Source organism: Cyprinus carpio, chromosome A21 (assembly GCF_018340385.1).
Source record: "Cyprinus carpio isolate SPL01 chromosome A21, ASM1834038v1, whole genome shotgun sequence".
Taxonomy (NCBI): Eukaryota; Metazoa; Chordata; class Actinopteri; order Cypriniformes; family Cyprinidae; genus Cyprinus; species Cyprinus carpio.
This window is the reverse complement of record NC_056592.1, coordinates 9,479,061-9,493,621: the sequence shown is the minus strand read 5'-3', so window position 1 is coordinate 9,493,621 and position 14,561 is coordinate 9,479,061. Positions and strand designations below refer to the sequence as shown.

General features: G+C 39.0%; 1 protein-coding gene across 10 annotated transcripts in view; it reads right to left on the bottom strand.

Moving 5' to 3' along the window:
• Positions 1-14,561, bottom strand: part of LOC109044819 (RIMS-binding protein 2-like) — a 50,180-nt gene that overhangs the window by 23,171 nt on the left and 12,448 nt on the right. For 7 of the 10 annotated variants that reach the window (XR_006162918.1, XM_042778884.1, XM_042778889.1 and 4 more), the window contains one exon: positions 1,821-1,904. Coding sequence is in view for 6 of the 10 variants with exons in the window: in XM_042778884.1 (XP_042634818.1) it covers positions 1,821-1,904 (84 nt within the window). In the remaining 4 variants the exon portion in view is untranslated. Of the gene's footprint in view, positions 1-1,820; positions 1,905-6,207; positions 6,493-14,561 lie in introns of those variants that run through there. The other 3 variants (XM_042778893.1, XM_042778891.1, XM_042778892.1) reach the window with 2 other exon arrangements.

Sequence of the window (14,561 nt, the reverse complement as noted above, 5' to 3'; positions counted from 1 at the left end):
ATAAAATTCTCAATACTCAATTTAAGTTATGTTAAAGAAAATGAACTGAGCAAATAATTCTTAAATCCAGTTTTAAATCCAGACAATGTTTAGACATTTAAAATAAATAAATAAATAACAAAAATTAATAAAAAAGACAACATTACTGTAAGTAGCAGCCTAATTTAATATTTCTGTAAAACATATTATATAAACAGACCTATAATAATATATAAACAATATAATAACATTTAAGTTACAAATATTATAATTTATTTATAGAAAAATTATAACATTTTTGTTTATAAAATACCTTTTTTCTTGACTATTTTAAAATAAATAAATAACTTTTACTGTAAATGGCATTGTAAATGGCATAAATGGCATCTTTTTCCAGTTTTTAACATAAACATAAAAATATGAATATAACAAATAAAAAAAATAAAAAAATAAATAAACACAAAAATAGGTAACAGCATTGAAAATTTATCCATAAATAAAACAAAAAATATATTTGTTTGATCATTTTTCTTGGGGATCAGGTTTGAATGAGATACCAAAGTACAGCATATTTGTTCAACGTGCCGAAAAAAAAATTACTGAAATAGTATTTGATGGAAGTATTTCAAGACAACTATCCATATATTAATTTCTCTACCAGGGTACTGGCACTGGCGCACTGAGTACTACACTCAATCTTATTAAAACACGTTATATTTACACACAATACATTCAATTCTTTAACATGCAGTCTATAGTGGCAGATCTGTCAATCTTAGGTGATATCTCCAGTCTAATCTTAGCCTCTGATCCTGCTGTGAAAGCTCAGGGCTCCTCTCCCGCTGAGAGCAGGTGGTTGCCATGACAGCTACAGGAGGTCAGCAGGGAGGCCGCCTCCTCCCTAAGCCTGTCACTACATTAATGTACAGTATATACTGCAATAAGCAAATAGCTTAAAAAATAGCTGTTTGGTACGCAATGATGGAAAAATGCTCATTAAGACAGATTTGATCCAATTAGACAGCTGTTTATTATTTAGAGCAACTATCTCTGTGACCTCTTGACATATCATCTCTACAAGTTGCAAAACATGCTTCTCATGGAATACGCTAATTAACGTCCCCCAGCTCATAAAAATTATTAGAGTAAATCAGCTGTTGGGCAAGCAGTGCTACAGTACTTTAATTGCAACACTAGGGTTTTATCAAATTAATATAGTTGACATAAATGGATAAAGATGTTTCTCAGGGAATCTTGAAAGCACATTTGAGCATTTGCCACCAAGGAGCGTGTGCTTTAAGATCAGACATGCTATTCCTGTGCTTTCCCATTAAACACCCACAGGATCTCCACTAATGAGGTGGTGTGCGGTAGCTTCATTCATACAAACCGTATAGGGAGATCTTACGTGCCCTTTACACATGTAAAAAACAAATATTCAAAATGAAGCTCTCATGTAGTCCAAAGGCTTTAAATTTTGCAGAAGTTATTTGCAAGAATTCTGTCTTAGATTAGTGTCAAAATCCTTCACTTTAAATCCTTACTTTTTAAAAATCAATATGCAAACCTTGCTGGAAATGGACAAATCTATGCAAATGATTAATAATTAAGTACTGTATGTCAATTCCAAATTTACTGAAGTATTTAAAAATCAATATGCAAACCTTGCTGGAAATGGACAAATCTATGCAAATGATTAATAATTAAGTACTGTATGTCAATTCCAAATTTACTGAAGTATGGTGACAATTTAGGGAAGGACATGCATTTCAGAAAAATACACAGTAGAACGAGATTATTGTACATGACATTATGCATTGCGTACTGTAGCTTGTACTCACCAAAGTCTTACATTCTAATGTCTTGTTCTTCACTTCTCTCTCAAGGATCTGACACCTTTTCCTGCAGTCATTGACCTCTGTCTCCTAGAATGATGAAGAACAAGAAATAAAGGACATGACCAATAAAAACTGATTTAACTGAGAAGATTTAAATACATATTTTATAACAGAATACATGCAAGATGAAGTGAATGTTATCATATAACTGAAAGGACTGCACTGAAGCAGATTCCAGATACTATAAAAGGGACTTTAAACAGGGAATATGTCATATTTACTTAAAAAAAAAACACAAACACAAATGAAACAATGAAAAAAGGAATGCATTTAATTATATATATATATATAATATATATATATATAATATATATATATATAATATATATATATATATATATATATATATATATATATTTATATATATATATATCAAACAGTTGAGAAGTCATGTTTCAGGTCATGACTTTTTTTTTTTAAACAAAAGATATGGTAAAGCCATTTGAAAGCAATTATTATGCAGTTGGTGCAAAAATTACAATTTAGGTATGAATATGAAGACAACCCTTACAGAGTTCCTGAACATCTTGGAATGGACTGAAACATTTCAAGGGGACATGGGATGAAATGTTAAAAAAACAAAAATAAAAAAGTTCAGGCGTGTCTGCCAGCTGAAAGGAAAAACGCCGCCAACAAGGTAAAAAGTGTTGTTTTACATGATCCTTGAAGAATTTTAACCAAAGTATGTTACAGACATTTCATGAAGAGCCTAAAGAATCATACCAACTTGTGGAAAATGGCCATTCGATGTCCCCTTTAAGCCAATAGATAGATGAGCTCTCCTGATTCTCAGCAGATACTATTCATGACTGACAGCATCTTGGGCCAATCTCAGTACATCCCAGTCCTTCAGGCCAGTATTACTGTCAGATAGGGCATTTAGCATAAAGAATGTATCTTGGTATGCCAGAAAGAAAGCTCTGCAAGCGTATGAGGGTGTGCAACGCCTAACGATGGGTGTTTTAAAGCAGTGATGCATAGCATTAGGCCTCTTGAGGCAGGAACAGAGAAGGAACAGCTGGGAGCTCAAACCTATTGGTGTGGAAGTAACAACCGTTTCATCTCTGTCAACATGTTACACAGCTAAGCTTTGCTAAACCGAGGGCTTTTTCACTCAAACCAACCTCATTATAACAAGACAACACCTCCCATTAAACGAGATGAATGAGAAAACGCTGATCATTTATCTGAGCTATTATCACTGTACTGTAAATCCTTGCTTTACTCAACTGGCAAAATGACAGCATCATCTCTGCAAGTCGGAGAGAGCAGTCAAAGCGGTATGCTTTGCGTGCTCGTGTGCATTTTACAGTGGGGGAGGGGACTCTGGTGTTGCTATAGAAACCTTCTCATCCAGGTAGCATGTTAACCATGAGAACGAGCAGCCCATTTGGTACTCATTCACAATTCATTGTTAAAACAAACTCACAGGGTACAGCATACTCCCTCCAAAGGTCCAAGACTGTGAACATACAAAATGGTTCATGTGTAACTGTACACCCTGAGAGGAATCATCATGACGTGGTACATTTCAACAGGCAGGGAGCACATCTCTATGGGAAGGAAATCTCGGGTTTCGCCTGTCCATCTGCCCTATCATTATAAGATAGCGTTATGACTCCATTTACCGCATCAACTGTATTATCAATTTATATGCGTCTGTCTTATGCAAAATGGGGGCAAAGATTCCTAGGAGGGTGTCTGTGTTTGCGAAGAGTTTCTTGGGAAGTGTAGATTATTCAGGGCTCTTTCCTACATGTTTTGAGAGATAATCTCTGGAGTGGGGGACTACAGGGAGACTGCATAGGAATTCAAAATAGACATGTGGTGCGTCCGCCTCCTCTGTGGCTGGCACATGTCACATCATAACCAGCACTGGTTGTCATTCAGCACAGTGGAGAAGAGAGGGTAAGAAGTATGAAATGAGGAGAAGGACAGAGAGCAGGTTAAAGGTAAAAAAAAAAATAAAAGAAATCTCAAGTTTAGTGTACAACACCACAGACAGATTTAATCATTGTATTCTAATCTCCCTGTCTTTCTCATGACACTCACATTTGTATTGGTGGAAGCTTCCTCCTGTGAACCCTAGAGATACATGCATGGGGTGTGATAATGATGCTACTGTACTCAGGATGTCAACATGGTGATTGATTTATTCTTGGCTCAGCATTCTGCCGTCCTGAGAGTCTTGGTGCCAAGAAGTCTCTGAGTTTGTTAGGCTGTGATTATCGGTGAATTTCTGTGTTTCAGCTACCTAAGGCTCTGAACAAACCTTTAAAGGGATAGCTCATCCCAAAATTAAATTTGATTATCATTTACTTGACCTAATGTTGTTAAAAACCTGTATGACTTTTTATTTTCTATTTTGTACCCAAATCAGTTAGGTTCAGGGTTGTTTTGGACCGCGTTGACTTTCCTTGTATGGACAGTGCTGTCATATTTTGACATATTTTTGTAGACCAACCCAGAATTTAACATCACCCTGGTTCCCTCAAAAAATAAATAAATAAATAAATAAATAAATAAATAAATAAATAAATAAATAAATAAATAAATAAATAAAAGCCAGTCAATTTTTTTTTCAATGGCTTTTGGATTATTGCATAAATTAAAATGGAATAAGCTCTGTGACCAACAAAGATTTATGGTTCATAGCCTTTTTGTTCTTCAGGATAATCTTCATAAATGAACACGGCTTTTAAGAATTTTGAAGACCAAATACAAGTGCCAGAAGTAAAATGTTAATTTAAGAGAAGTGAATTACAGTTACACCACAATTGCATGATGTCAACATCACCACCATTAAACTTCGGACAACTCTATAATATCTACAAGTTAACAAACTGTAGCTAGCACAGTCTGCAAGACAGTGATTATAAACACAGCAAGGCAGCAAAAGCAAAATAGTAAGTTGATGCATTTTTATATTCTGTGTGAAGTTTAATTGCCCTGAAAACCTCTGTAGTCCCATTTAAACACTTGTTAGCAATCATCCTTTTAAACACACATAAAAGCTTCTAAAAAATGTTGTAAAAAATGAGGTAGTAATGTATTTTGTGTGGTAGAATAAAACATGAAAATATCCTGAACTTATGTTAACCACAGAACTTATTTCAGGCATTTAACCAAAACCCATTCCTCACATTTAACCCACTTTAGGACGATGCAACTGGTAGTTTCTAGGTTTTAGGACTCATTCCTGCAGCACTCTGTTCAATATTACTATTCCTCTTAACAATTATGTGCATTATCGCTAAAAATAGGCCACTTTGAATCACTTTGACAGAATCATGGATTTTGAGGCAGCTCAGGATGGCTTGTTAGCTGGGTATTAGAGTACCGTCATTTAAGCCTGTTTCCCCCACCATCCTAAAAAAGAAACAGTGATGAATCTGGCTCAAGGCTCGGTTTGGCACAGAGAACATCCTGACTGACTTTGAATATACACTATAGCTTCATGTATTAGGAAGCTCTTCTTTGGATGGTAACTCTTGCAAATGTCATGAAGCAAAGGGCCACTTAATTAAGACAAAGACAGAGGACTTTACATTAAGATTTACATTTCCAAAGGGAACACACATCGCAATACTAATGATGTACATTTATAAAGACGATTATGGGTCTTGCTCTAACTTTGCACATAATAACACCCACTTTGAGAGGTAGCGAGCATTCAAAGACATATTTAATTGAGACAGTGTGCTGACTGATATTCTAATCTTGCAATAGGCAAATAATGCATACATTCACATGACTGTCTGAGTGGATTGTAAGAGGACCAGAAGGAGAACACAGGGCGTGGGGTGTTTTTAAATAAGTCAATGGCTATTGAACAGCAAGTGTCACACAGCTAAGGTGGGGGATTCGCTGTAACCATGACAACCGGGGAGATGCAGTGAGGCAGCCGGCTGCCCAGTTTAAAAAGTCTGACCCAGGACATCCCATAAAACAACAAACCTAAATTGACAGTTTAGAAAATCTCCAACCTGCTGCCTTGAAATTCATAGAAATGCCGAAAAGTAACAAAGCATCTAAATGTGCAGATTAAAGAGCAGGTGGCACATGTGTTGGTATTTCTGATAATACATACATATTTAAAGAGAAACCCCTGATCTGTTATAATGCTTGAGAAAAATAGCTTGAGATCTTGCATCATCCTTCACCATGCATCTAAAAGCATGAAAATACATGATGTATGAACTGGGGTGGGGGGTTTACTATGCTGCACAGTTCCTCATGCAGAAACACACGCTGGAATCCCCACACCCAAGGAAAGTGAGAGAAACAGAGAATTGCAGCAAAAGGATAAATGAGAAGAGGAAATATTTACCGTCTCATTTCCCAGTTCCAGACGCTCTTAAACCTGCTCAGAAAATATTCTTTCCTTTCCTTTCTGCACTCCTCCTCCTCTGTCTCGCTTCCTCTGGGCGTGCAAATGTCAGACAGTGGTAACAACAACTCTCTCTCTTTCTAGTTCTCTTTCTCTCTTTACAAAGCCTGCTGCATGCTGCAAAGCAGAGGCACGGTGCTCCCCCACCATACGCTACAGTCTGCCCTCCATCCCCTCCCTGAGTGACTGATGCTGGATGAGGGTGGAGGATAGAGGAAGTGGGAGGGGAAATGATGGAAATAGGCTGTCGAGAGGGCAGCAATTCCTAAAACCATGATCCCTCCCTGCCGGTACCAAAGCTCCATGCAGAAGTGAAGCAGACACACGGAGTAGGTGGAGCTTTTATTTGGAAAAAATCTTTTTTTTGCATTTTTTTGTTTTGTGTAACACAAATCTATATGAGGGGGGTTTTGTGCAGTGTTGACTGAAATGTGTTTCTCTTCATACTGGAAGCTATTTATTATTTATTATTAATTATTAAACAACAACAATGAACAATACTTTTACAGCATTTATCTATCTACTAATAAATTTGTAACTTTTGTATAAATGAACATTAGTTAATTATTGAATTAGCATGAATCATTATTAAGAAATACTGCTAAATGTATAACAAATGGAATATTATTGTAAAGTGTTAAAAATAATTTAACAGTACTATTATTACAAATTTCTGTTTAAAATGTTTTAAACAACAATTTTTTCTGGTGCTCGAATCTAATTGGCTGAGAGGAGTGCGATATTCTAGTGTTAACAGAGCTCCAAAGGTTTCACCGTTTGTATTTCTCCACTCAAATCCACTATAATTTTATAAATAATACTGTTTTTGTGCCACGGAATGTAGTTTTGAGAGTTTTTCAGGCGAGAATGTACTTGTTTAAACTTCATATATACGGTTTGTTAATAAAGACAATGTCTATTTTAAAAAATGGCTTCAATGTTTTTGCAGATGTGAGCTCCATGGCATCAGGGGCCGTTCAGTGCTCATGAACCCACCGAGAGGAGCCTTGCCTCAGCCAGATCTTCTAGAATTTGCCACTGACTCTGATGTCTCTATAGTGGTTAAACATGAGATGTTCGTGTCTTTGGTGATGAGATATTCGTTCATAGTCTCTGGTCTCATTAAATTCCTTAAGGTTGCTGCCTTTGTACTTGTGAATAAATTGCCTAGCAACTTTTATGATGGCTGTTGTTGTTTATTGAATATTATTATTCAATAAATAATATTTTATACAAATAATAGTAGTATTTAATGATCAGTTTTGGGCAAGATACTCTGAAAATGTAATCAAATAACTTATTACTGATTATCCCTTTTAAAAGTAATCATGTTACTGTTCTGATTACTTTATTTCAAAAGTATTTAGTAATTAGTTACATTACTAGTTACGTTACTTTTTTCTCCATGAAATCCCAGCATACACGCTCCTGATAAATATTTGTTATTAAAGCATCAGTGTTCACAGAGCACTGTTATTGTCACAATCCCTGCCTGTGTTCTGTGTCCCTAGTGTTGTTCACCTCATGTTTCCCTCCCACGCCCCCCTTGTTACCTGATTATCTTGTTTGCCCCTGTGTATAAAGCTGTGTGTCTCTCAGTCTGTCTTGGTCAGTTGTTGTGGATGTTACCCCGTTTTCCTTCGTTTTTTCTTTGTGCCTTGTTTTTTTTTTTGTTTTTTTTTGTTTTTTTTTGGCTTGGTTTAGTTTGTACCTGTATTCTGACCCTTGTGTTTTGGATTGTGCTCTTGGATTACCCTTTGAATAAACTGCTGCATTTGGATCCCTTGCCTGCTCTTTGCCTGCCCAGCATCCAATCGTAACAAAACGACTGACCAAACATGGATCCAGCAGTAGCCTTTGTTCACCTACGCCAGGGCAGTTTTACCCTTGAGGACCATATTCATAGGTATTTGGACACTGGCAATAAATCAGACCTCCCAGACTTTGTTGTAATAGACTTTTTCTGCTATGGACTCAATCAACCATTCAGAGACTTCCTGGTCAAAAATGGTCCACGAGGGTCTCTTGCTGAATTTTTGGACTTTGCCCTTCTGTCTGTGGGTTCCCCTCTCACTGTTGGGGAGGATGCTACTCTTAAATATATTTTGGGGGAGGGGGGCAGTGGTCAGGGAGCTCCGGTGGCCACGGAGCTTGGCCAACCATGGTCTCCAGCAAGCCCCACACTGGTGATGGCCAGTTCAGATATATCATTCTGTACTCCAGCACCTCTCCACAACATGGCCACCACTGCAGAGCTTCTCCACAAGCCAGAGTCTACACCCAAAATGCCTGCCATGTCCAAGTTAGCTCCCAAGATGGCTACCCTGCCACAGCCAGAATCAGCACCCATGATGGCCACCACGCCAGAGCCTCCACCCATCATGAAAGTTACGCCAAGGTCTTCAGCCACCATGGACGACACACCAGAGTTCCCAGGTACCATGGACAACACATAGTTTCTGGTTGTTTCTACAGAATCCATTCCTGAGCCAAGTCCAGTCCTGAAATCCATTCCTGAGCCAAGTCCACCCCTGGAATCCGTTCCGGAGTTACATTTAACTAAAGCAAGTGGCTGCTGCGTGCATGGTGTATATATATTTATAATGGCAGAACAATTATTAGTTAAATTGTTCCGCGACAAGTGACTTTTTATGAGTGAGTCAGCAGTAAAGACTTTTATATTGAAAGAGACTGAAACAGGGTTGTAAACAAGGAAGTTCTTTTTACTTTCAACAACACCTTGTAAAACGCAGCCAAAAAATGCACTGACTAGCGCTGTCATCGGAAATCAACAGATGAAAGGATAGTAGCCTACGACAAAGACATCACTTTCCTCAGCAGACATTCAAACTAATGTCTTATTGTCAATTTGAGATTGAGCTGAAAAAATGAATGCTGTATCAGATGCAGGTATCACACTTGCTCAGTCCATCTCTCTCCCATAATACTCTACATAATACAGTGAGCTTTTAATACAGTTCTATCATGACTACTCTCTGAAGATTTTAGCATGGTTATGGATATGACAATGTTAATGTATTTGATCTGGTTGGAATAGATCTGCTACGCTGCTGTTGTTGGTTATTGCAGTTGTTGTAGATTATTGCTGATGCTGCAAAGCAAGTACAGGAACTTACTACTGCGAATACATACGCCGATACAGTGCAGTGAGTATTTAAGACATACTGCTGCTGCACAAATGGCATTTACAATAACCCGTAGTAGACCTATACAGGTGGAGCTGGGGAAGGTGGAAGGTTTCAGAGGAATTGAAAGTGTGCTGCAAACTGCTCTAGTGAATGCTAACCAGCCATTTAAATATAAAGTAATAAGCAATAACCTTATTGGCTGCATATGCAATATGAACCAAACAACTGTTAAATAAACACAATATCACACCCGTAGCAGTGCGATATGGCTGTATATCGGCACATCTGTGATTGACTGCAGCCTCATGCCTACCACCGAATCACAGCCGTGCCGATATACAGCCATATCACACCGATATGAGTGTGATATTGCTCATATATAAAATTGTATAATAAAATATAAATTTTATTTTATATAAACAGGATACTATTAGAATTAATAATAATTTATTTTATTAAAAACATAAATACAAAAATGTAATAATATAAATATTATATTTTTAGGACATTTACTTATAAATGTTCATTAAACATTAGAAAACTAATCAATTAATTTGAAAATGAAATTAAATTGTGTATGAATCTGACACTGTTTTCAAGAATAGAAAAGCATAAGAGATTATTCAAGATTTAATATTTCAATCTATCTGACAGCTCAGAATTTTTATTTTAAATTATTATTTATGTTTTAGGCTCTCTTTAACAAAGCAAAATCAAAATCACAACACTAACACACAAACACAAAGACACATGTACAGAGGCTCAAGTTACCCTGCTTCAGAGGTAAAGACCTCTTTCCTTCGCCGTCTGCTGAAATCAGCATTGCTTTAAGGGAGTCCCACATCTGAGAAACCCTGCAGTCAGACTGATACCTCTGCTTGCAAACATGACTAGGAATAAAATGATGCAGGATGTGGCTTTAGGCTAGCTCTAAGAGGGATGTCTACACACCGCATCGAAATAGAGCTGCTAGTGTAATGGATACAAAGCATCATACCACAAAGCTTTTAAAGTGCTGAATTGTGGGATTCCATATGTATGGGCCGGGGGTGGCCTATATAGATTTCCAGATAAAGGGAGAGCATATACATTACAGAAACAGTGAAGACAAGCACACTAAATAATAAAATATATGCACAGGTTAAAACTTAACACTCATTGTTCCCACACAGTAGTGAACCGTGACAGAAGACAGCAACTACAAAAAGTAATAGGCGCCCCTTCTTCCCCGTTTTGGTTTCCGTTTTTCTGAAAAGTCTTTTACATTTACATTTAGTCATTTTGCAGACGCTTTTATCCAATGCTACTTACAATTGGGACTTTTGTTTTCTTGTTTCTCCCCACGGCTATAGATGTAGCCGCTCAGTTCTCTGCCCTAGCCCACAAGGATCCCCCCGGCATTGAGTACGCCCGGGAATTCTGAGGGCTCGCCGCAACTATGGCATTAGATGATGCCACCATCAACTTGCTGTTCTGGATCAGGGCAAATTACTACCACCCCGTTGACCTCCCAGACACCACAGGATTAAGCTGGAGAGCGTCCGGCCCTGATCCAGATCCAGCCTGCCGTCCATTGTCAAGCCGCCGGCAGTTCCATTTTCAAATCCTCCGGTCGGTTCACTCTCAAGCCCTCAGCTGACAGCAGCATGATCCTTAACCCCAAGTCAAGGGTGGAATCAAAGGACGAAGCGACTGCTGGCTCAAGCCCATGAGTCCGCTCCAGTGTCGGCTCCAGCCCCTGAGCCCGCTCCAGTGTCGGCTCCGGCCCCTGAGACCACTCCAATGTCGGCTCCGGCCCCTGAGTCCGCTCCAGTGTCAGCTCCAGCCCCTGAGTCTGCTCCAGAAAGAGCTCCAGTTCCCACGTCCAGCCCAAGGAGGGCCCCAGTTCCCACATCCAGCCCGAGGAGGGCTCCAGTCCCCAAGTCAAGCCCAGGGAGGGCCATAGTTCCCGAGTCAGGACCACGGAGGGCCTCAGGGGCCGATATTCTCCCCAAGGATTTTTTTTTAGGCCTCCTGAACTGCTCCGCCATGGCCTCCTGAACTGTCTGCCCTGGCATGGCTCCCCGAGCTGCCTGTTCCGCCATGGCCCCCTAGTCTGCCTGCTCCACCATGGCTTCCTAGACTGCCTGCTCCACCATGGCTTCTTAGTCTGCCTGCTCTGCCATGGTGGTTTCCAAGCCTGTCCTGAGGGTTCTTCCTTGTGAGTTAATAAAGACTGTTCATGGTGACATTCTTTGTCGTCTCCAGGCTCCTTGTTCCCACACAGTAGTGAACCATGACAATTATTTATTAGCAATTATTTATTACGAATAAATTAGCCTGCAACATATTAAACTGAAACCTTTTTTTTTTTTTTTTTTGAAAAACCAAAACAGAAGTTATTTTACAAAAATCAGCAAACTGCAAAGAAGCAAGAGGCACGCACTATCCACTCATCTCCAATCACTTGTGAGCAGAACAGGACTGGAGAGATGGAAAAGGAGATGAAGACAAGAACTTTAAGGGGGAGCTGTAACATAGCTGTAACATATGTAACATATTATAAGCGGACTTGTCAACTCTAGTCAGTGGTCACCGTACAGCTTTAGTGGTCACTGTCCTTATTGGTAAAAATGGATCTATGAGTAATGGTGTCTAGAAATCATCTGCAGTCTTTTTTTTAAAAAAGAAAAGCAAGTATTTCAAAGCATGGAGGGGTTATCAGTGTAGGAGTCACTCACCAGAAAGGTCTGGGAGATTTGGGAAAGTTACTATTTAAAAAGTTACTATTTACAATTACTTCTACAGTATGTTCTTGATAGAAGCTTCTCTACAATGGATGACTGTAAACAGATGTAAGGAAGACACATCAAGTACGCTGCAAAAATGTATTATTTGGCTGACCTTAAATTAATTGTGGTTGCAAATATTGTAAATTAGTTTTCTTTACATAAAATAACCATGTACACTCAACTCAAATATCTGAACTGAACAGAGAAAATATATTTACGCACTTGATGTTAATATGAACGTAGCAGAGACCTGATTAGTTTTAAACCCTTGACTGTAAGTATCTCTATGGGATTCTTCAATTAGAATTAGGAATTAGGAACAGCAGAAGGGAGAGAAGGGATATTCACTCAAGAAACTAAACCAAATATCTTCCCTGAAGGTGTTGTTTTTCCACTCCCTTCCATACAGAGTCACAGAGGCACGACTCTAAAAATGGGAATTTACAAGCAGCTGAGGAATAAATATTAATCCCAGGTTTTATTTTACAGGCAGTGATTCATTCTGTTTTGGCAACTGGCATGCAGAAATCAATTGTGAAAATTGCTTTCAGAGAACTGAGGTCACAGTGTTATTCCCCGTTGCCAATCATGCTCATAATATATGACTTCCACATAATGCTGTGGGTTTTAGGAAATTAGGCAAGTGATCAGCAAAACTGTAATATAAAGAAGAACTTTAGTCAAATGTTTCTTGTTTAAAAACAAAAAATGTAAAATCTAACTAGGAATCCACATGATATTGGTACCATATCAGTTACTAGATATGTTTCAATTGATCATCATTGGTTTATATGCATATTTAATTGTGCATTAACCCCATTTTTACATGTATTTTATGTTTTCAGTCATTTAATTGACTCTGTTCCTGTCACTCTGTTCCTGTCTTGTGTTGTGTTTTCCTCCCCCACGTACTCCATGTTAATTATTATCAGTGTTGTGCAAGTTACTTCCAAACTGTAATGCATTATATATTACTTGTCAAGACAATGCAATAAAGGATGACAGCCAGAATCACAAACAATCCAAGTCTGTTAAAATTGTGGTAGAGGTAAAGTAATTATCTGGCAATATCTGTGAATAGCTTGTATAGTCTTCTGCCATCTTCACCCATTAGCCGTTTTTTTCTCTGGCCAGTGCAAGCCGGGGCTTACTGCCAGCTGGGCGGGACTAATAGCCTCGGACCTCGAGCACAGAGGCCGAAATTATGCCGCGTTTCCACTGTCGGGCCAGTAGCCTCGCGGCACTCCTGTAAAACCTGCCCTAAACACGCATTTATTGGACTACACAATACAAAGTTCCACCAGCGAGAGGGACATGAATGAAATCGCTAAACACATATATTAGAAGCTGTCCTTTAGTCTTTATTCACAAACTTGGACACCACACGCGGCTATTGACTGACCATGAACAGGAAATAGAACTTACTTGCTGCATTTTTGATTCGTTAATGTCTCGCAGTCTTCCCGTTTTTTTTTTTTTTAACAATTACATTTTGGGCTAAAAGTGTGTTGTAACGCAAGCATTACTGAAAATGTACAGAGTAAAATATTCCTGAAAATTGATTAGTAATGCCTTACACTACTGCATTAAAGCAAAAAGTAATCCGTTACTGTAATGCGTTACTTCCAACACTGATAATTATGCCCTTATTTGGTCCTTCCCGTTACTGTCCTTATTATTATCATTTGTTCCAGGTGTTCCCCTTTTAGTTCTATTGATCCCAGGTGTGTCCCATTAGTTCCTTTCTTTTTAGCCTTGTGTTGTTTCCTGTTTGGGTGACCGGTATTGAACGTCGATCCCCGTGTCCTACTGTACGTGCGATTTTCCTTGATGTGAATAAAGTCTGTGATAATTCTGGAATCTCCTTCATCTCCTCACTCCTTCATAGTAGGCACACCGTGACAGAATACCGGACCGAAACAATAAGTGGCGCCACTTCTCCCTGTAAGTTTTTTCCATTTTTTGAAAGTTTTTTGTTTCCCGGTTTTCCTTTCCCGCGGCATGAAAAACGCCACTAATTTTTCCGCCCTAGCCCACATAGATCTCCCCTTCAAGGAGTACGCGTGGGAATTCTGCAAGATCGCCGCTAAAACAGCGCTGGACGATGTCACGCTCAACTCTCTGTTTTGGATCGGGACCAATTGCTATCACCACATGGACCTCCCAGACACCACAGGACTTAGGTGGATGGGTATTGTTGTTATTGTGGATTGTGAGTGTCTGGTCCTGTTCAGGTCTAGGGCTGTTGATGAGTCAAGCCCGCTGGCCGTTCCTCTGTCAGTTCCTCATTCTCAAGCCCGCCAGCCACTCCGAAGTCTAGCCCACTGGCCGTTCCTCTGTCAAGTCCACCGGCCGGCTCCAGCCCCAGAGATCA